The following is a 23,179-nucleotide window of genomic DNA, read 5'->3' as shown; positions in this document are numbered from 1 at the left end:
TTTCCGTGTAATTTTAAGGAAAATAATTTTAGAGTGTATTCGATTCCCTTAAACTATTAAACAAGGATAGAATGATTTGGGAAAAATTTAAAATATGTTAATTGTAGCGATTCAATACAGAATAAACAATGACTTCTAAAAGGTGACTAAAACATCTATTTTTCAATGATTTTAAAAAAATGTAAATGCGCTTTAAAATACACCAAAAACCATTTTGAGATATACAGAACAGTCCTAAATATCAGCCAAAAATATAAAAAAATTGATTTTCCACGAAACAAAAATTACAAAAATGCTCAAACTGTACCCCGTCTAAAGGCGGGATTGGGTATTAGAGGGTTAATCTTTACAAAAAAATATAAACACATTGTTATTAACATACAGCACCTACTGATAAATATATGAAGGGAAGGTGCCGGATCATTTTTATTCAATTATGGACCTTTAGTTCCTGAAAACCTTCAGCAGTTTTTTTTTTTTTGGTGAAATATGGTAAATTTACGAAAAAATTCAACTACGTCAACAGATTTATTTTTTTATTTTATATTTTTTGTAGTGTCGATAAGAACCTCAACAAGGTAGTATGTCAAAACATTAAGTATACATACGCCTCTTCACAAGAAAAAATGCGAAATATTTCACCATCTATTCGCAAGCACATCCTGTTTTTGGTAGCTATGTTATTTTCTTCGTGGGGCGTTTTCTGAAAGCTGTTGAGCCATAAATTGGACTCAACACTTTTCCTACCACATTGAATCGAACGACCAAACCTTAGGCCACTTGACTGATAAGACACCTTCATGACGAAGAGAACAAAACTGTTGATACTACCAAAGCCACACAAGATAGTTTTTCAGAGCTTTTACTATACTTTTTGGGAAATTTACCCGATTGTGCTAAAAAATTTCCAAAAATTCATTTTATTAGAATTTTCCAAAAAAATATTCAGCATGTTTTCCCTTTCATGCTTGTTAAAATAAAACTTCTGGAAATAAATGCACACAAATTTTTGAAAAAACAACCCAAATCAACATTATTTCAAAATTCATTAAAAAGTGTTCGTCCAGTATTTCTCCCCGAAGCTTCTGCAATGACTTCATCAAAGGTTCTTCTGAAAATAAAGTTTCTTTAGGTTTCCTGGAGTGTGTGAACAAAATAGGGGAGAAACTTTTGAAATTTTTTCACTGAGAATGACTCCAAAAACAGTTAAAACAGTCTCAACATTTCCGCAAGAGTTTAAACTTTTCTCAATTTTTATTCTTTTAAAAGACGTTGAGTTTTATTTATAATAAATAAGCAAATAAATTGTGGAAGAATGCACTTATAAGCCATGCTACATTTTTGCAAAGAATAACTCCAGTTTTTTTTTTAAGAATTTTGTGTACATTTTTAGGTAATTTTTTAGAAGTTTCGGCAAACAGCTTTCAGTTTAAATAATTGATTTATTTTTTTAAATGAGCTCTCCAAATAACATTTCAAATTGATTGTCCATGAATTTTCTGAAAAATTACAAAAAAGAGTTTTGAATCAAATCTGGAAATTTCAAATTATGCCCTTATTTCATTTTTTTTTTTCAAATGTATACTCAGAAGAACTTTTGAGGAATCTTTTACAGTAAAGTTTGACGAAACTCATCGAAAAAGATCGCAGGAACAGCTTTGGGGAAATTTCATTATTTTTTTTTAAGAATTTTAGTACAAGTGGGAATAAATTTCAGTTGAAATGTTGAAATTTCAACAGTCCTAAAAAGTTATTGAGATACTTTCCGGAAATATTAATAATTAACCCATGAAGACATATATTTCAATGATCAAGAACATTCAACGTAAAAATGTCGATATACATGTGTTTTTTATGGAACTTCTGTCAAAATGGTTTCAAAACAAATCTCCACCACAAGACGCTCCTGAGTTTCTGATTAATTTCCTGTATTTCTTCGGAACCTTCACAGTCGAGCAGCTCGAGAAAACATGAAAAAATAAAAATAAAAGTATGACTCACAACAACCAGCATTAAGAAGATCGATTTCTGTGAAGTTCTTCAATAATCAGATGAAGGAGTTTCTGAACATCTACTTCACCTAACACAACAATACTTTCAAAGAAGATCTGATAAAAAAAAAAGTTAGTAAGCTTTTGGTTGTTTTTAATAAAAACAGAAGGAATTTCAAAAACGTTGACAACTTATTGTCTAAATTTAGTAACTCCAGAAAAAGCTTATCAGAAAGAGCTCCAAGCTTTTAAACTCCGAAGTCTGAACAGAAAAAAGAATAATTTAAAAAAATATTCTTCAGGAAAATCAACCATATGTTGGATAGATTTCTGGAACAAAATTCTCAGTTCCACTCTTATATCGGAAAAGGGTTCAGCTCAAACAAATTATTTACCTCCGGAATTCCGTGGAGAAATTTCAATCAAATCCTGGAGAGGAATTCACTTTGAATTTCAAAAAAAGCTTCATCCCAAATCTGTAAGAAGGTTCCTTGTCGAATCTTGGAAATTATTTTTTTTCTGAAAACTGGATTTAGATTGGTTAGAGACTCCATTCGAATGCCAGGAGAGGGAGCTCTAGAGAGATTTTTTTCTTTTTTTATTATTTTTTTTTATTTTTTTTTAACTTGGATAACTTTATGAAAAGTGAATTTTAAAATCTGAACAACTTTATGAAAAATGAATTTTAAAATCTGAATGAAAATTTGCTGAATCCTAGGCTGAATCAGAATTTAAAAAAATGAACCATTTTCTGTGAAATCAACCCTACATACACTTTGAAGATTCTTCATAGCTCTCTGGAGAGAAATGTCCAACAGAAATTTCATATTTAGTCGGTGAGACATTGCACTCTAGATCTCGGAAAAGGGTACATCTCAGTTTTTGGAAAGAAATTGACATTAGAAATTTCGGCGAGAAATTTCTATCGAAATTTGAGAAGGGATTCACTTTGAATCTCAGAAACAAAAAAGCATCATCCCAAATCCGTAAGAGAGGACCTCTTGATTCTTGAAAAGGGGTTCCTTGCCGAATATTGGAGTATTATTTAATCTTCAAATTGGATTTAGATTGATTCGAGACTCCATCCGAATTCCAGGAGAGGGATCGGTAGAATGCCGGAGAGGGACTTCAGTCAAATCTAAAAAAGAGATGATGAAACTCAACGATAGGTTCTTATAGAATATTCAAGGAAGTCCTTTCGAGTTCCGGAGAAATATTTCTCACTAATCTCGGAGTAGGATTTCATTTACACCAAAAAGATATTGAATTTGATTCTCGAGGTATGATTTTTTGTTTAGCCCTTTACAAAAAGTTCGTTCCAATCCTGAATTTCTTAGTGGGATTATCCGTCAAATTTCGGAAAAAAATCCTCTTGAATCGTAACTGTAAGAAAGGATTTCCACTCAAGTACTAAAGAGTGACTTCCTTCGGATTCCGGAGAGAGATTCTACTCACTAACTTGAGAGGGATTCTTCCAAAAACTCCAAAAATCTCATATTGAAAGTCAATTCAATATTTAAAACAGATCTCGTCATTAAAATCTGAAAAAGCTTTTCCAATTTTTGTTATTTCCTTTTACAATTACACTGGTCGACAGTAGATCACGCACTTTGACCACTTGATCCATTTCCGAAGGATTTTGGTCCGCTGATTCCGAATCTGACTTCGGAATTGCTGCAACACGTACAGTTTTTGAGAAAAATAGGGTTTTATTCACAAAATTTCATATTTTTATAGAAAACAAAATATTGTCTTAGTATTTATAATTTTTTTATCTGCTCATCATAACCAGTATTTAAATTCAATAGATTTTGATTCACTGATTCAGAATTTGACCTAAGAATTTTTGTAAAACGTAGTTTTTTTTTTGAGAAAAATGGGGCTTTATTTACAAAATTTCATATTTTTAAAGAAAATATACTATTGTCTTTTTAATTTTAATTTTTTAATCTCCTCGTTTTAGCCAATATTTATATTTATTAGATTTTCATCTACCGATTTGGTAACTAACCTAAAAATCTCTGTAGCACGTGCAGTTTTTGAGAAAAATGGGGTTTTATTCACAAAATTTCATATTTTCAATAAAAAAATAAAATATTGTCTTTATAATTTTAAAGTTATTATCTACTCATCTTAATTCATATTTTATATTTAAAAGATTCTATTTCACTTATTCGTATTCTCACCTATCTTTTCAATAAAAAATTTGGGTTTGATGAGCATTATTCTCAAAAATTGTACGTGTTACAGAAATTCTTAGGTCAGATTCCGAATCAGTATATGAAAATCTATTAATTACAAATATTGGTTGAGATGAGCAGATAGAAAAAAAATAAAATTATAAAGACAGTAGTTTATTTTCTATTAAAAAAGTAAAATTATAAAGACAGTAGTTTATTTTCTATGAAAATATGAAATTTTGTATTTAAAATTCTATTTTTCTCAAAAATTTTACGTGTTACAGAATTTTTTAGATCAAATTGCAAATCATAATATGAAAATTAATGATGATTAACCTGGGCTTGTTAGGGGAATATCTGTAAATAAAAAGAAAATCGGGTTAAGTACGGTTCCTTTGAATTCCACTAAGAATTTGCATCCTTTGACAGATACGTATTTCGACCTCAACTTTGAGTTCAGTTGAGGTCGAAATACGTATCTGTCAAAGGATGCAAATTCTTAGTGGAATTCAAAGGAACCGTACTTAACCCGATTTTCTTTTTATTTATGAAAATTTAATTTATATAAATATTGGAAAATATGGGCAAATAAAATTATAAAATTATAAATACAATAGTCTATTTTCTATGAAAATATGGAATTTATGAATAAAACCCAATTTTTCTCAAAAAAAATACGTGTTACTAAATTTATTATGTCAGATTCTGACTCAATGGATCAAAATCTATTGAATATGAATATTGGTTATAATGAGCAGATGAAAAATTTGAAATTATAAAGACAATATTAAGTTTTCTCTGAAAATATGAAATTTTGTGAATAATACCATACTTTCTCAAAAATTTTACGTGTTACAGAAACTCTTAGGCCAGTTTCTGAATCAGTGGATCAAAATCTATTGAATAAAAATATTGGTTATGATGAGCAGATGGAAAATTGAAAAATATAAAAACAATATTTTATTTTATATGAAAAACTGAAATTTGTGAATAAAACCCTATTTTTCTAAAAAAAATTACGTGTTACAGAAATTCATAGGTCAAATTCCGAATCAGTATATGAAAATCTATTAAATACAAATATTGGTTGAGATGAGCAGATAAAAAAATGAAAATTGTAAAGACAGTAGTTTATTTTCTATGAAAATATGAAATTTGTGTTTAAAATCCTATTTTCTCCAAAGTTTTACGTGTTACAGAAATTCTTAGGTCAGATTGCAAATCAGAATATGAAAATCTTTTCAATATAAATGTTGGTAAAGATGGGCAGATAAAAAAAAATTATAAATACAATAGTCTATTTTCTATGAAAATATGGAATTTGCCAATAAAACCTAATTTTTCTCAAAAAAATTACGTATTACTAAAATTATTAGGTCAGATTCAGACTCAGTGAATCAAAATCTATTGAATATGAATATTGGTTATAATGGGCAGATGAAAAATTTAAAATTTTAAAGACAATATTAAATTTTCTTTGAAAATATGAAAATTTGTGAATAAAACCCTATTTTTCTCAAAAACTGTTCGTGTTACAGGAATTCTGAAGTCAGATTCGGATTCAGCGGGCCAAATTCCATTTGAAATGGAACAAATGGTCAAAGTGCGTGAAAAAAGTTTCAATTTTGTCGACTAGTGTTATCCGTACTATATTAGTGAAAATGGTACTAATTGGTATAGTTAATTTATATGAAAATTTCCAAAATATTTTACTCGAGAATGCCGATTTTGAGTATCTATATCAGTATCAATTTCAAAAGGTTTCATTTCAGAAATAAATGCAGAATCCCCGCTAAGAATAGGACACAATAAGTGGAGTATTTGATTTGTAGTAATGAGCTGAATTTTTGTATGGTGAGAAGGCAAATTCTCAGTTTTTGCAATGAAATGATGCAAAAAGCGTGGGTATTATAATTCCTTGCGTAATTTGATGCTGTTTGATCAAAACTTTGGGTAACTGTGTTGTTTTATCCATTTCATGCAACTTAAACAAAAAAGTTTTCGAAAGTTTTGCTCAAACAGCATTAAATTAGACAAGGAATCATAAAACCCTAGCATTTCACACCATTTTATTACAGAAACGGAGAATTTGGCTTCGCACCATACAAAAATTCAGCTCATTACTACAAATCTAATAGTTTTGTAAAAGAATTTTGAAAGTTTTTTTTAATTTTTTTTTTCTTGAGATTTTATAAATGCTCAAAAATTTTACGAGACCTTATGCTGAAATTAATTAGCTAAGAACAGCTTCCGGAAAAGTTTCAAAATTTGCCTCAATATTCCTAAAAGTGATAATTATTCTGCATTTTTCGTTTCTTTTTTTGAAACTTATTCGAAAGATTTTCATGTTTTAATGAACCAGTTAAAAACCCCTCCATTACTTAGGAGAAGCTGCGAAGGAAGATATACTTTTTTGTAATCATTTGGAACAATGTTTTAAAGAACTCTATAAAATTTTACGCCTAATTTTCAAAGGAATTTATGAGAACTTTGAAAAACCATTTGTTGCAATATCTGCTGAATGAATTCCAGAAATTTGTAAAAGCAATCCTCTTGGACTTCTTCCTGGGTTTTGGAAAAGCTTCGAAAATCTTCTGGAGTAACCCTTGGAAGTGTCTCAGTAGGAACTATTTGAAGTAAAGTTTCTGAAGCACTTCATAAATTTTCAAAACAAATGTCATTTTTCTTATTTTTTTTTTCTTCCAGAATTTATTATTTCATGAATTTATTTCCAATAATTTTTTCTTTTTCTTTTTTTTTCTACAAGAATTTTCTGGAAAATCCGTCGGTTAGGTTTCAAAATGTTCCTTCCGGGATTTGGGAAGTTACAGAATACTATCCATAAAATTTATGGAAAGTTTTCCGGATTTTCTGGAAAACTTATCAATAATTCTTTGTATGTATTTGAAATTAGAAAATGTTGAAATTTCTTAAATATTCGACGAGAGATTTCCTTCGGATCTCGGACAAGGATTCATCTCAACTTTTAGCTTTAAGAATGATTCCTCTCGAATCTAGAAATAGGTTTCCATTCGAATGACAGCAGAAAAAATCCTTACAGCTTTAACTTCCAAAATCCGGAGAAAAACTCTTCTTAAATTAATTATCTGAGAAAGAGATTTCACTCAAGCTCAAAAGATGGATTTCAATTGAAACCCGGAGAGATTTCCACTTCGGGAAATGGATTGCATCCGAACATCGGTGACCTTTTATGTTCGAATTTTGGTGAGGGATTCTTTTCGGTAAGCGCGGAGAGAGTTCTTCAAAATCATCAGAAATCACACAAATTCGCGAATGAAACTCCGTTCAAATTCTCTCGAGGAACTGCACAAGAGACCCAAGGGGACGGGAGAGGGTGGCTTTGGTTCTGTTCAGGAAGTCGGAATACAAGCCCCTAGAAGAACTTCTGCGACGAAATCTGCATGTAGTTACGGTTAGAAGTCAAGGAGTAGTCCCGGGAAAATATCTAAGAGAAATCCCAAAAATCTCAAGAATGGCAAGAAATCTAAAAAAAAACTCTGAAAGACCTCCGTAGGGAAAACTGCATCAGCGATAGTTGCAGCAGAAATTCATAAAGAAAACCCAGAAGAAACCCCGAGAGAAATTCTGAAAAACTCAAGAAAACATCACAGTAGGTGTGTTATAATAAAAGGAATCCCTGGAAATCTGCTGAAGAAAGTCCTGAGATAAAACTCACGAGAATCTTTGCAAAATCCGTGGGGAAACTGCCGTGGAAAACCCGAGAGAAGTTTACGAGGGACTGCTGGGGAAATCCCGTGAGGTACTCTGGGAACAATACCGGGAAACCCTCTGCAAGACATTATTGGTAAAATTCCTGCAAAGAATCTGAGAGAATCTTCTGTAGAACCCCCGGATAAACAATTTGGGAGTAATTCCGTCAAAATCTTTGGGAAATCACGGGAAGAACTTCTGTGGTAATCGTGATAGGAACACCATAGGGAAACAAGGAAAATTACCTAAGAGTAGATCCAGAGTTAACTGCAGCAGAAATTCCACGACAACCTTGAGTAATATACTGGAAGAGACTCCTTTGGAAACCCTGGGAGAAACTCTACGTAAATTTCCTGGAGAAAAATATAAAAGAAATACCGCGAAGATATCACTACAGGAATAAATAACTGCTAAGAATGATTCAAAAATTCTATTCGGCTGTTTTTTTTTTCATTCGAAGCTACATGAATTTACCAGAATTTTTGTATCTCAAAATTAAGTTTCTGAAGATTCTTCGAATGAACAAAGTTTTACGAGAAAAGGTGTTGAAATTTCTCCGTCAAAAATGATTTCCGGAGGAATTACTAAGCTTGGCACCAAATTTCTGCACGAGTATTCTTTTTTTCTCGTTTTTATTTACGTGTATTCTACACTTCATAAGTTTTCGGTATTATCCGCTTCTTTTCTAAAACTTGATCGAAAGAAGTTGACGTGCCAGTCACAATATCCAATAAACCAGCTAGAAAATCCACCAGAAGCTCTCTAAGAAGAAACAGTGATGGAAGTCAACAAATAAAACTTAGGAAATAATTAGTAATTTCCGTAAGGTTTGTTTTTTTTTTTTTAATTTCAAACATAAAGTTTTGGTTAATTTCTTATAAGGAATGAAATCAGGGAAAAGACATAATGAAAACATTTCTAGGCAATTCTCAACAACATTGCTAGAACTATTCCTGCAATATCTACTAGTTAAACTTCCAGAATTTGTCCTCTTGGATTTGCTTTGACAATTTTCGCTGGCACAGTTTATGGATTTTCTTTAAAAATGTTATGGAGAAACCTTTTGCTTCTCAGAATAAATTATTCGAAAAACTTCAAATGCATTATTTCGAAGGTTTTTCCACAAAATCACAAAGTTTCTGGGACAACTTGGGAGAACAAACCTTTCAAAAATTCATATCTTCTTCTTAGCGTAACGTCCCAACCGGGTAAGTTTAGTGTTCTATGAGCACTTCCACACTTATTAACTGTCAATGACTATTTTGCATGTGTATATCATGTGGCGAGCACGAAAATGCTCTATTTTCCTCGGGCATTCAAGAAAATTTCCATTACGAAAGTTTCTGGACCGACTGAAAATTGAACCCGTCATCCTCAGCATGGTCATGCTGTATACCCGTGCACTTACTGCATCGGCTGTAAAAACTCTTTGATTTATATACATTTTTATTTGCTTTTATAGATAAACTTTTCAATAGGACCCTGATTATCTATGTTTTTTTTTTTGCTTAGCGAACTTTCCAGAGCTCTTCCAAGTTCATTTGAGAACACGTTCCGTTAGAAACTTTGTGAACACATCTCTCTAGGGAATCTAACTCTGAACATTCTCCAAGATAAAACCTACAGTAATCAAATGATTGACTTCAATCTAATAAAATGTCTGGAAAAATGCAAAAATAGGGAAATTTTTAAAATTTTGGAATAATTTGAAACACAAAATTAAAAAAAAAAAGAAGTTATTCTATAAAAACTCCCAGAATTATCATGATCAACTTCTAAAAATTGCAAAAACAAAGCTTTTGTGGTTTGTCAAAATGGGTTCCGTTAAAATTCATCAAGAAACGTATAAAAAATATATAAATTCATAAATTCATAATTTAAAAAAAAACCTTCAAAGTCTTCTGTGTGGAAGGTAAAGACTTAAACTATCCCATCTCTTATTCTATGAGAAATTGTTTACTGTAATTTTTGGTAGAGATCCTGGGATTCGTTTAATTAATGAAACTTTTACATATTTCTGGTAATTTTCCAAAAAATGTTCTGAAGACATTTAAATTAATTCTGGCTTTCGATTTGAATAGGTCGTATGCTTGCTGTGATTTCTATGCTGATTGGACCTTTTCAGATCAAACTCCAGAATTTCAATTTTATCTGCATTTTTTTCTTAAATATAACTTGTTTTACGGATGGCAAAAGTTTTTGAAAAATTGAAGAATTTCTTTAGGAAATTCCTAAAGACTGAAATAATTCGTCCACACAAGTTACTTTTAGAAAATTTCAGTTTTCCACCAAATAATAACTCAAAAGATTGTCCCCTTGTATTGATTGACAATCCTTGGAGAATTTTTTTTTCCATGAAGTGTATCAATTAATGTATCATTGTAGCCCGTGGTTTCATTCCAACAGCTTTACGCAACTCGATCACTGGACAAATTATGCGGAAACATATGTATTTCCGAGAAACAAAATGTTGTCATGGAGTTTATTATGGATTTCCTTTGTTGAGTTTCCCAAGTTTAGAAACTTTTCCAAAAACTTCTCTCCGGAAAAAAAATGTGCTACATATTTCAACATAAATTTCTCCGTAAATTCTCCTAGAACTCCCTGAAAGAAAATCAATCAGAAACGCTTTGAAACGTTCCTTTTTTTGAATTTGAGAAGCTTTCCAAAAGCGTATCCATACATTTGGTGGAATAATTTTGAGAAATTTTGGAAAAATCGCCAAAAATATTCAAAACAATATTGTGGATAACTGGCACTGAGGAAGATTACAAGTGGTAGTATCGACTGTATCTGTCTGAGGACAAGATTCAAAACAGTATTTTGTTGAACAAAAAATTATTCGATATAAAACGTGAGAAAATTTACAGAAAAACCACTGTTTCTTATTTATTTTTTCAAAGAGATCCTCAAACACAAAACCCAAATAATTTCTTAAGGAGACAATAGCTTGCCATATTATATGGCTGTCTCCAAAATTCCAATGGAAATTCATCCAGGAAATCAATTAATGCCAATTAATCAAAATCAAGAATTTAAGAATGTTTTTTTTTTAAATTCCTCAAGACATTTTTTGGGAATTTGAACAGATCACTAGACACTAGACACTAGATTCTCGTTTTTAAGAAGTTCTAGACAGTAGTGTTTCCAATATTTTTCGTTTTTTACAATTTAGAAAGGAATACATCTCAGAGAGAGAATGCTCTGCAATCCCGGAGAGGGACGTCTTTTGAATCCCGAAGAGAGGTTTTATTCGAACTCTGGAGATTGTACTCAGATGGGTATTTAAGGACAAATGTCTTGATATCCCGCTTCAACAGTGCACTGCAGTGTGTCAGAACTTCAGACGCACAAATCTCAAAAAGCAAACTTCAAACAACAGTGCATTTTATTATTCTGTACTTGGCGGCCATTATGGGATTCTAACAAGTCTGTCATTAATTGTAAACCCAATGAGAGATTCCAAATATCTCAAAAATTGGACCGGAATTTCATTTTTTGTGAGCGATTTAATTGGAAATCCTAATAAGAGATCTTATTCAAATTCCAAAGAAGAATTCCTTATAAAATCCGGTCAAGGATTTCGCTTGTATTTTTTATACTTTTTTATGAAATTTGATTCTTCTTCTTCTTTTTCTTTATGGCTCTACGTTCCCTCTGGGACTTGACCTGTCTCGCTTCAACTTAGTGTTCTTTGAACACTTCCACAGTTATTAATTGAAGGGCTTTCTTTGCCTGACATTGCATGAATTTGTATATTGTGAGGCAAGTACAATGATACTCTATGCCCAGGGAGTCGAGAAAATTTTCCCGACCGGAACGGGAATCGAACCCGCCGTCTCCGAATTGGCTATCCATAGCCTTAACCACTAGGCTAACTGGAGACTGGAGAAAATTTGATGCAGTTTTGATAATTTTAGTACTAAGAAATTAAGATTAAATGATTACTCCATATTTTCAATGTTATTGTTCTGATTTAGAACTTCTAAGTATCGGAACTATTCAAATAATCGCGAGAAATCACATGTTGACGATCTGAAACGAGGTTATGTTTTGTAAAATCTTATTTCAAAAATTAGTGATTGAATCATTTCAGATAATCTTTTTTATGAGAACCGGGTAGTAAAAATTTGTTTACCGGTAAACTTGACTTGCTGTTTGGATTACCGGCTACGCAGTCTTAGGCTTCAAAAAACGAATTTTATTATTCACCCGACGTTTCGACACGGGAATAGTGTCTTCCTCAGGGGGAAATACAGTTTGTTTTTGACAATTGATTGAAAATCAAGCTGAAGCTGAAGAAAATCCGATACAAAATTTACGACATAACCTTTTCTTTCAATCACCAATATAGATCTCAGTAAACCAGTGTTGCCAAACCTTCACAAATTGAAGCGTCAAATCAAAGTTCAAACATCAAAAGCCGTACTCACACTCGCTGTAAGGTGAAGCAAAACAAACAAACCGCCAAAAAAAAACAATTCCTAACCTAGAATGTTTTAACATTTCACGCCATCATTTTAGTGCTCTTGATTCAACCATTTTCTACTTAGCTACTACTTATGATGCAAAGTTCAGTTCAGTTTGCTTAACTACTATATAGATACAAAAACTGTACAATTCAGGACACAGCCCACACTACAGAACAGCCAAACTATGAATGTATGGGTGATGGCGGCACACACACAGACAGACACAGCCATTGTTGATGTTGTTGGGGTGTGGAATGACAGATGACAGATGACATAAATGACAGACAGGGCAGACAGTGTGGACAGAGGGCGCGCAGTACGCGAGATGGAGGATGACAGTTGGGCGCGATATTTCTACCATCAGTCAATGTGATGCACACCCGATGAAAAATGAATGCTCGAAATCTACGGTGGATGTACGGTACGATACGGTGGGTGGTAAGACGTGTCACATTCTAAGCGTATAGATGTCTGCCGCGACTACATGATATGGGTGGAAGTGGAACGCTCTAATCAAGCAGACACAATGCATGATCCTACTACGGCGACGTTCGTGATATACTTTCGCTGGTCGTACTTTTTCCGTGACGTTCTGTCGGTTCCACCACGAATGAACGAACGAGCCGAGTGAACGACCAGGTGGATCCCACGTGGATGAGTTTTTTGTGGAATGTGTGGATTTGGAGTTTGGAATGAGAGTCGTCGGAGCGATATAAAAAAACGAAAAAAGAAAAAACACACGTGATTCGGTTTGGTTAGTTGTGGACATTGTTGGTCTCCGGTCGTCGGACTGAAATGCGGAACATATAGTTTGTTGTTCTCGTGAAGTATTTATACGGTATAGTTTTCTAATCGAGTTCCTACTCTATAGGGGAGGTTTGTCCAATCGTTTGTGCGGATGGGAGTGGGCGGGGTTCGGGTCTTGCGAAAGGTCGAATTTGGACTTCGGTTCTGCTTGCGCTCTGACCATCGTGTTATTCGAAATTTAGTAACTGAGAACGAAACTTGTTAAAATTAATCCAAAAACAAAACAAATCAAAACAACAATTGTTACGTTTCCTCGGGAAACAGGACCGAATTAGTATTGTACCGAAATTAGTAGCAACGCCAATTGATATGACCGTTTGTAAAATGCTAGTTTGCACTTGGGAAAGGTGGGATAAAACATAAAATCACATTCCTTTTGACGTTCAGGATGATAAGGATACAAACAAACGAAAAAAACATAACATGGAAACAGAACAATAATAGAAAACAAACAACAAATTAAACTCTAAATAAACAAAAAAAAAAATAAACGAAAGAAGAATAAAAATCGGACAACATTACCAGTGCCAGATCGGCGATACGACTCAAGCGTCGCGACTTGGCCGACAGGCTGCGCTTCAACGGGCCAATGTCTTGTTCGAAAAGCTGTGTTGGTGGTGGTGGTGGTGAGTTCGAATCGACGCGATTCGGTCATGAACGATGTATCGAAACGAAGACGTTGATAACGACGCAGCGGATGATGACAGATGGTGGTGGCGTAGTCCCACGTGAGTGCAGTGAGGTTGTTGGTACGTCGTCAGAGAAAACGGAAACAATAACAGTAACGGGTAACAATAGTTGTGTCCAGTTTGCCAATTTTTTTTCCGAGGTTGTTGTGACGACACACCGATGTCGGTTTCGGGTCGATCGGGAAGACCAGATAATAGGTAAACGATATAACAAAAGCAACAAATTTGTTGGATCAATTTTTGTGTGGACGTCCGATGGAGGGGTGTGTGTGTGCGTGTTGAGGAAACGCACGTTGGTGGGCGTTTTGCATTGTATACACGTGTTGGTGTGAACGATCGATCGATGATGTGTGCAATAGTAGTGGTGGTGGTAGTAATAGATATTTGAAAATAAAATGGCGGGGAGGAAGAAAATAAGAATAAAATATACAGTTAATAAAATATACTTTTGGGATGTGGTTTTGTGAGGAAGAGCCTGTTTTGCAATGTGAATCTCGATAGCGTGGGCAACAGAAGGAAATGACAGATAGCAATTCTTTAAATAAAGATAACCTAAACCACCAGATCGATAACTATATAGAAAAATAATGAAATTCCCACCTGACCCAGAGAGGGATTCCATTCGAATCTCCGGAGAGGGATTCCTTCGAATCCTCGGAGAGGGATTCCGTCGAATCCCCGAAGAGGGATTCCTTCGAATCCCCGGAGAGGGATTCCTTAGAATCCCCGGCGAGAGATTCCTTAGAATCCCCGGCTTCGAATCCCGTCGAGGGATTCCTTCGAATCCCGGTGAGGGATTCCTTCGAATCCCGGTGAGGGATTCCTTCGAATCCCCGGCGAGGGATACCTTCGATTCCCCGGAGAGGGATTCCTTCGAATCCCCGGAGAGGGATTCCTTCGAATCCCCGGAGAGGGATTCCTTCGAATCCCCGGAGAGGGATTCCTTCGAATCCCCGGAGAGGGATTCCTTCGAATCCCCGGAGAGGGATTCCTTCGAATCCCCGGAGAGGGATTCCTTCGAATCCCCGGAGAGGGATTCCTTCGAATCCCCGGAGAGGGATTCCTTCGAATCCCCGGAGAGGGATTCCTTCGAATCCCGGAGAGGGATTCCTTCGAATCCCGGACAGGGATTCCTTCGAATCCCCGGAGAGGAATTCCTTCGAATCCCCGGAGAGGGATTCCTTCGAATCCCCGGAGAGGGATTCCTTCGAATCCCCGGAGAGGGATTCCTTCGAATCCCCGGAGAGGGATTCCTTCGAATCCCCGGAGAGGGATTCCTTCGAATCCCCGGAGAGGGATTCCTTCGAATCCCCGGAGAGGGATTCCTTCGAATCCCCGGAGAGGGATTCCTTCGAATCCCCGGAGAGGGATTCCTTCGAATCCCCGGAGAGGGATTCCTTCGAATCCCCGGAGAGGGATTCCTTCGAATCCCCGGAGAGGGATTCCTTCGAATCCCCGGAGAGGGATTCCTTCGAATCCCCGGAGAGGGATTCCTTCGAATCCCCGGAGAGGGATTCCTTCGAATCCCCGGAGAGGGATTCCTTCGAATCCCCGGAGAGGGATTCCTTCGAATCCCCGGAGAGGGATTCCTTCGAATCCCCGGAGAGGGATTCCTTCGAATCCCCGGAGAGGGATTCCTTCGAATCCCCGGAGAGGGATTCCTTCGAATCCCCGGAGAGGGATTCCTTCGAATCCCCGGAGAGGGATTCCTTCGAATCCCCGGAGAGGGATTCCTTCGAATCCCCGGAGAGGGATTCCTTCGAATCCCCGGAGAGGGATTCCTTCGAATCCCCGGAGAGGGATTCCTTCGAATCCCCGGAGAGGGATTCCTTCGAATCCCCGGAGAGGGATTCCTTCGAATCCCCGGAGAGGGATTCCTTCGAATCCCCGGAGAGGGATTCCTTCGAATCCCCGGAGAGGGATTCCTTCGAATCCCCGGAGAGGGATTCCTTCGAATCCCCGGAGAGGGATTCCTTCGAATCCCCGGAGAGGGATTCCTTCGAATCCCCGGAGAGGGATTCCTTCGAATCCCCGGAGAGGGATTCCTTCGAATCCCCGGAGAGGGATTCCTTCGAATCCCCGGAGAGGGATTCCTTCGAATCCCCGGAGAGGGATTCCTTCGAATCCCCGGAGAGGGATTCCTTCGAATACCCGGAGAGGGATTCCTTCGAATACCCGGAGAGGGATTCCTTCGAATCCCCGGAGAGGGATTCCTTCGAATCCCCGGAGAGGGATTCCTTCGAATCCCGGACAGGGATTCCTTCGAATCCCGGACAGGGATTCCTTCGAATCCCGGACAGGGATTCCTTCGAATCCCCGGAGAGGAATTCCTTCGAATCCCCGGAGAGGGATTCCTTCGAATCCCCGGAGAGGGATTCCTTCGAATCCCCGGAGAGGGATTCCTTCGAATCCCCGGAGAGGGATTCCTTCGAATCCCCGGAGAGGGATTCCTTCGAATCCCCGGAGAGGGATTCCTTCGAATCCCCGGAGAGGGATTCCTTCGAATCCCCGGAGAGGGATTCCTTCGAATCCCCGGAGAGGGATTCCTTCGAATCCCCGGAGAGGGATTCCTTCGAATCCCCGGAGAGGGATTCCTTCGAATCCCCGGAGAGGGATTCCTTCGAATCCCCGGAGAGGGATTCCTTCGAATCCCCGGAGAGGGATTCCTTCGAATCCCCGGAGAGGGATTCCTTCGAATCCCCGGAGAGGGATTCCTTCGAATCCCCGGAGAGGGATTCCTTCGAATCCCCGGAGAGGGATTCCTTCGAATCCCCGGAGAGGGATTCCTTTGAATCCCCGGAGAGGGATTCCTTTGAATCCCCGGAGAGGGATTCCTTTGAATCCCCGGAGAGGGATTCCTTTGAATCCCCGGAGAGGGATTCCTTTGAATCCCCGGAGAGGGATTCCTTTGAATCCCCGGAGCGGGATTCCTTTGAATCCCCGGAGAGGGATTCCTTTGAATCCCCGGAGAGGGATTCCTTCGAAAATTTACCAGATAACTCTTACGGGATTTCACTTGGAATTCCTTTAGCAATTTCTTTGAAATTTTCGCTGACGATCCCTTTGGGAATTCCTTTGGCGATTACTATGGTATGTTTTCTTGAAGTTTCTTTAGGAGTTATTCTTCAAATCGACCGTTAGTTTCTCAGGCCATTTTTTCTGAAATTTCTCCAGTATTGCTTTTGGAAATTCCTTCAGCACTCCATTTCGGAATGTAAAAGGTTAAAAAATTTCATCAGATATTATTTTGGGAATTCCAAAGTTTGAATAAGAAATAACTGAAAGTAATTACATTGGAATGGTCGAAGGAACCCTCAAAGGAATTATCGAGTAAATTTTATACAACAACGGCAATTGAAAGAGATTTTTTAAGAATTTGCCAAAGATACCCCTAATGGAGTTACCGAAAGAAGTCCTAAAGGAATTGCCGAATAATTTTCCAAAGGAGTTGTCAAAGAAATTCTCAAAGGCATTTCCGGCTGACATTCCAAAGACATTGCCTGGGAATGAATTTACCGACAGAACTTCAGAAACAAATCGAAAGGCAATTGCAGTAAAAATTTCCTAAGGTATTCCTTCTCAAATTAATCGTCAAAGAAAATTACTAGAACAAACCTCGTACAAATTTCCAAAGAAATTTCCGAATAATTTTCCAAAATAATTCCTGAACGAAGGAATCGACGAAGAGAAATGTTGAAGGAATTGCCGAATAAATCCATTGGAATTACCTAATGATTTTTTAAGAGAATCGCAAAACATTTTTTTTACAAAAGTTTTGCCAAACCAATTTTCAAAAGAATTACCTAAGGAATTCCAAAAAACAATTTTGAAAAAAAAAAATGCTAGAGAAAATGCTGAAGAACATCGATGGCAAACTTATCAAACAATCCCTACGGGATTTTCTTTGAGATTTCCTTCAACAATTCCTGATGGCGATTACTTTGGATTTTTTCCGGTGGTTTGTTTGCAAATTACGTCGTAAAATCGCTCGTAAGGCATTTTTTGGAAAATTTCTCTATTCTTTACGGAAATCTTCGCCTATTCCTACGGAAATCGGTGCAATCTGTTATTGAAATTTTCTTCGGCAGTTTTTTTTTTAATTTGAGTAATTTATTTAAGAAATTTGTTCGAGAACTCTTTTGGAAACTTCTTCGGCAATTATTTTGGCAATTGATAAAGGAATATTTTTGATTATAGCTACGGTATTTTCTCCAAAAATCCTATTGCAAATTGCTTCGAAAATTTGTCCGGTAATCGTTACGGAGCTGTCTTCAACAATTTCTCGCAATTCTTTTGGTAAATCCACCAATGTTATTGGTAAATCTTTGGCGAACACTTTGGATTTTTCAGTTTCTTTGAAAATTACTTCGCCAATACGATCTTGCATTTCCAAGTTATTTTTCGGAAATTTCTGCAGTCATTTCTTTAGAACTTTCTTCAAAAAATACTTCATCAGATTTTATTTCAGACATTCCAAAGTTTTAAGAAGAATTATTGTTGTGAAAAACAAATCAAAACAGAAATTACCGAAGGAATTCCCAAATAAAGTGCCAGATTTTTGGACAAATATTTTAAGGAATTACCGGAAAAAAAAACTCCAAAAGTATTGCCATATAAATTTACAAAGACTTTTCAGAGAAAATTATCGATAGAATTTCCAGAAGCATTACCAAAAAAATCCCATTGAAATTTACTAATAATTTTCAAAGACAATCGTCAAAGAGTAGCCAAAAACATTTTAAAATAAATTGTCTAAAGAATTCCCAAACACATTTTTGAACGAATGCCCAGAGAAAATATCGAAGGACGCTCTCCTGAAAACTTCTTCGTTTCATTGAATGTCACTTTGTCAATTTGTTCATAAATTTCTCAGATTTTTTCAAATTTCTTTGGAAATTTCTTCCGCATTTCCTTTTGGAATAGCTTTGAAAATTTCACTAGATGTTGTTTTGGGAATTCCAATATATGCGTGTGAAGAATTAGCCTAAGTTAAAATTTACGAATGAAAAGAAATTGAAAAAATCCAAAATAGGAAGAAGAATTATTTAAAGAAATTTCATGGAAAGGGGCTGTCCATAAACCACGTGGTCATGAGGGGGGGGGGGGTTCGGCCAATGATCATTTTGTATGGACAAATAAAAAATTTTGTATGGACTAATGACCACGCGGGGGGGGGGGGGGTGGGTTGAAAAGTCCCAAAAAAATGACCACGTGGTTTATGGACAGCCCCAAATCTAAAAGAAATTACCGAAGAAATCTCCAAAAACAAAGGCAAGATAAATTTGAAAAAAAAAATGCCAAAGGCATCCCAAAGGAATAACTGAAAGAAATCCTAATGGAATTGCCCAATCATTTCACGAAGGAATTTTCGATGGCATTTTTAAAGCACTCGTCGGCGAATTTCCCATAGGAATTGGCAAAAGAAATTCCAAAGACGTTGTCAGAGAAATTCCCAATGAATTTGTTGACGGAAGGGCAGAAACAAATGGAAAGAAATTGTCGGAAGAATTCTAGGGAATTCTTAAAGGCATTACAGAAGGTATTACCAAGCAAATGCCGATGGAAATTATACAGAAATTTTCGGACACATTTTCAAAGGAATTACCGAATAAATTTCCAAAATAATTACAGAACGAAGGTGTTATTGAAAGAAGCATCGATGAAAAATTTCAAAGAAAAATGCAGAAGTAAATAATTAAAAACTGCAGAGAATTACCCCAAAAACAAAAAGCATTTGTAGAGAGAATTATCGAAGAAGTTGCGAAGAAATCCACTGGAATTACATAATAATTTATTAAGCAAATTCAAAAGATTTTTCCCGAAATGGTTGCCAAACAAATTTTCAAAGGAATTGCCTAAAGAATTCTCAAAGACAATTTTGAACAAAATTTCCGAAGAAAATCTTATCATTCTTCTGAAATTTCCTCCAACAATTTCTTTGAAATTTTCGCTGGCGGTCCCTTTGGTAATTTCTTTAGCAAACACTTTGGTATTTTTTGGCAGTCCCTTTGTAAATTACTTCATCAATATGTCCGTATTTTTCAAGTTTTTTTATTTTTCAGTCATTCCTTTGAATATTCCTTTCAGAATTCCGTATAGTAAGGCTATGAAATTTTCCATCAGGTATTGTTTAAGGAATTCTAAAATTTTAAAAATAAATTACAGTATAATTACCAAAGAAATTTTTAAAAACAAAGGGATTTGCAAGAGAAATTCCCAAAGAAATTGCCAAAGGTACCTCAATGCAATTACCGAAAGAAATCTTAGAGAAATTCCCGAATCATTTCCCAAAAAAATCCGGATGGAATTTCCAACGAAGTTGGCGAAGAAACTCCAAAAGGACTCCAAAATTGTTGAAGGAATTCACAAAGACATTACTGAAGGAATTCTCAAATAAATTACCACTGGAAATAATACAGAAATTTTCGGAAAAATTTTTGATGGAATTTCCGAATGATTTCCAAGATAATTACTGAACGAAAGAAACTCCAAAGATATTGCTAGATAAATTACATATAATTTTCGAAGAGAATTACCGGAGAAATTTCTTAAGAAGTTGTCGAAACAAATCATTGGATTTTTCAAGAAAATTGTCAAATAATTTTCCCAAAAAAGTTGCCAAACATATTTTTGAAGTAATTTCCAAATTGATTTTGAAGAATTGTCAAAGAAAATGTCGAAGCGCATAAAAATGTCGAAGGAATTGCCTGAATGATTTTCAAAAGAATTGCTAAAGAAGGAGTTGTCGAAAAAAAATTCCAAAGTATTTATCAAATAAGTATTAAAAAAAATTGTCGAAAGAAATCAGAAAAATATGCTGAATGAATTCTCAAAGAAACTACCATATTAATTTACAAAATTTCCTAAAAAATCTAAAAGGGAGGCCTGAAGAAATTCCGAAGAAAAGTTGAAAATAATTGGCTGATAATTCCTAAAAAACAGTATCGGAAAAAATCATAGAAAATTTAGAATGGGTTCTCAAAGAAATTTTCAAAAATTTCTCTGAAAGATTAGCTGAATCAATTATCAAAAGAGTTGTCGAAGCATTTTCAAAAGGCATTGATTCAAAAATGTTGGATTTTAGAACAATATGTACTAAAATCTTTCCTGCGTCATGAGCGTATCTGTTTCAAATGAGTGGTCCATATACAAATCAGAAAGATCAACTGACCAACATTTCACCCCAGGCTAAGTTAAAAAACACAATGAATCAGCACTTCAGCATTCCGCAAGTTGTGTACTAATTCGACTGCCTCAACGCAAAAATCCATTCATAAAAATCGATTCAAGGTTACCGCCCAAAAAAACACGACCTCATCCAGCAAACCAGAATTCTCACGTTAGCCCACACCGACGTGGACGCTCCGCCACGCCGGTCGGTCAGCTGTCTGTCACTCAGAAGAACAACATCTACTCGGCGAGATGCTTCAGAACTATAATTAGCACACCTCACGCGCACGCGAAATCTTCAACCGCCCAAATCTGGATTCTCGATCAGCGCAATTTGAGAGAGGGAATAAATGCGAATTTTATCACCCACTTCTCTTCACGGTTATTTTGGCGCGACATCGCGTCATAGGGAGAAATTGTCGTCGGCCTAGCACAGTGGGATAAATTTAGGAAAAAATGGACAAAACTTTTGAGTATGGCTGTTTGATGCTTCCTGAAGAGTTTCATCACATTTTAAGTAGGTTTAAAGGCGTATCGTCTTTACTGCTTGAAAACGTATATTAGGAGACAAAAAACATGTATGGTCAAAATCGAAGCACGTTTATGGAAACTTTCTACACCACGTTTATGGAGAAACTTTGACAAAGATGAAAAAATCTGTTCTTTATCGTCATTTTTCATTTTTAGAAATTTAAGAAAAGTAGAATTCTAAAAATTAAAATTTTCAAAAATAAATATGTTGAAGACACTATTTTGAATATTTAAAAAACTTTTAGTAGAAAAAGAATCAAGTAGTATTCTGCAAATGTTTCGTATGTGATTTAGTAGAGTGTTACTGAGTCTGAGTGTGATGTAATGAGTTAATGTATAAAATAATGCTACAACTAGTTGATACTGTCTGCAATTCTAGATGTTCTGTACTAAAAACTGTAAGCCTAAGTCTCTTTTAACAATAATCAAACCTCTAATACCCCTGTGGGTTACAGCAGCGCCTTTGCCGAACTAAAATCACGAAATCTTCATATGTATGCTGTACATGGCGACCGTGGCAAAAGCAATTTCTAGAACCAAAATACAAAGAATCAATGGGTTCTAAATGTATTTTAACACAGTGTTGCCAGCTGCTAAACTTTTCATTAACATTCAACGTCATTGTCATGAAATCTTCTTATTTATGTATACTGTACATGGCGACCGTGACGAAAGTTGCTTGGAAGTAATTTCTGGAAAAAATGCGACGAATTGTCCAATCTTGTATTTTCTATCTTTAAATAAATTAGGCATACACAGAATTATTTTATCGTAGTGTCTTCATCTACAGTGTTTATATAAACGTCTTTCGATTTTGACAGTATATGAAAAAGGATTTTCTACATTCTCAAAGAGTGTTTGAAAAAAGATGAAACTCATCCCAAAACATCAAGCTACCACACTAAATACCTTTTTTCCAGAATTCATCCCACTGTGCGTCCGGTCAGGCCCTGTTCGTCCTCTACCGGATCGACCACCCACGCAAATCTCGTTTTGATATTCGCATTCTTTTGTCTTCATCTTAGCGGTGCGCATCCCGTGATCGGATGTTCTCGTTGGTCAAGTTGTTTACTGTTGTCTGTGAGGGAGGTTTTGCGATATTCTCCTCGTAAATAATCCGGGCTTCTTACAGTTTCCGACGACGAAGACGTCTACTCATGTGACAAACACTGCCATCTCATCATTTGTTTATCTGTTGCCACCACTGCACTGCATCAATCTCACATTGCAAAACGGCGCTCTTCCTTCTATAGCTACTCTAATAACTAAATGGTAAATAATGGCCCAGAACAGATGATAACTACCAAAACAAACACATCGACCTTAGAAACCATTGTGGGGTTTCCCGCAATCAGAAGAGATATCATGTGATAGACCGGAAGCGAAAGTAAAGTAGTAGGGTAGAAAAGGAATGCTAGGTGATGGTGGTAGTGTGATAAAGATATCAACAGTCAGTGAGAGAAAATGTGATCGATTTTCAAATTATTTATATATTTGTACAATTATTCATTAGTTTTAGGATTTGAGAATCGAAGAGAAAAAAAAACACCTTCGAAAAATGGCAGTCTAAGTATCAATATTTCTAAAATATACGAATTCAAATATTT

At 35.8% G+C, this 23,179-nt stretch overlaps 1 protein-coding gene across 5 annotated transcripts in view; it reads right to left on the bottom strand.

Moving 5' to 3' along the window:
• Positions 1-23,179, bottom strand: part of LOC109418342 (phosphorylase b kinase gamma catalytic chain, skeletal muscle/heart isoform) — a 164,795-nt gene that overhangs the window by 93,078 nt on the left and 48,538 nt on the right. For 2 of the 5 annotated variants that reach the window (XR_009999401.1, XM_029865177.2), the window contains exons 8-9: positions 13,705-13,788; positions 12,953-12,967 (exon numbers count right to left, since the gene is read on the bottom strand). The exons of 1 other annotated variant lie outside the window; for it this stretch is intronic. Coding sequence is in view for 3 of the 4 variants with exons in the window: in XM_029865177.2 (XP_029721037.1) it covers positions 12,953-12,967; positions 13,705-13,788 (99 nt within the window). In the remaining variant the exon portion in view is untranslated. The remainder of the gene's footprint in view (positions 1-12,952; positions 12,968-13,704; positions 13,789-23,179) is intronic. 2 more of the 5 variants (XM_029865184.2, XM_029865188.2) reach the window with 2 other exon arrangements.

The sequence above is a fragment of the Aedes albopictus genome, chromosome 3 (genome assembly GCF_035046485.1).
Source record: "Aedes albopictus strain Foshan chromosome 3, AalbF5, whole genome shotgun sequence".
Taxonomy (NCBI): Eukaryota; Metazoa; Arthropoda; class Insecta; order Diptera; family Culicidae; genus Aedes; species Aedes albopictus.
This window is presented reverse-complemented; position numbering and strand designations above follow the sequence as displayed.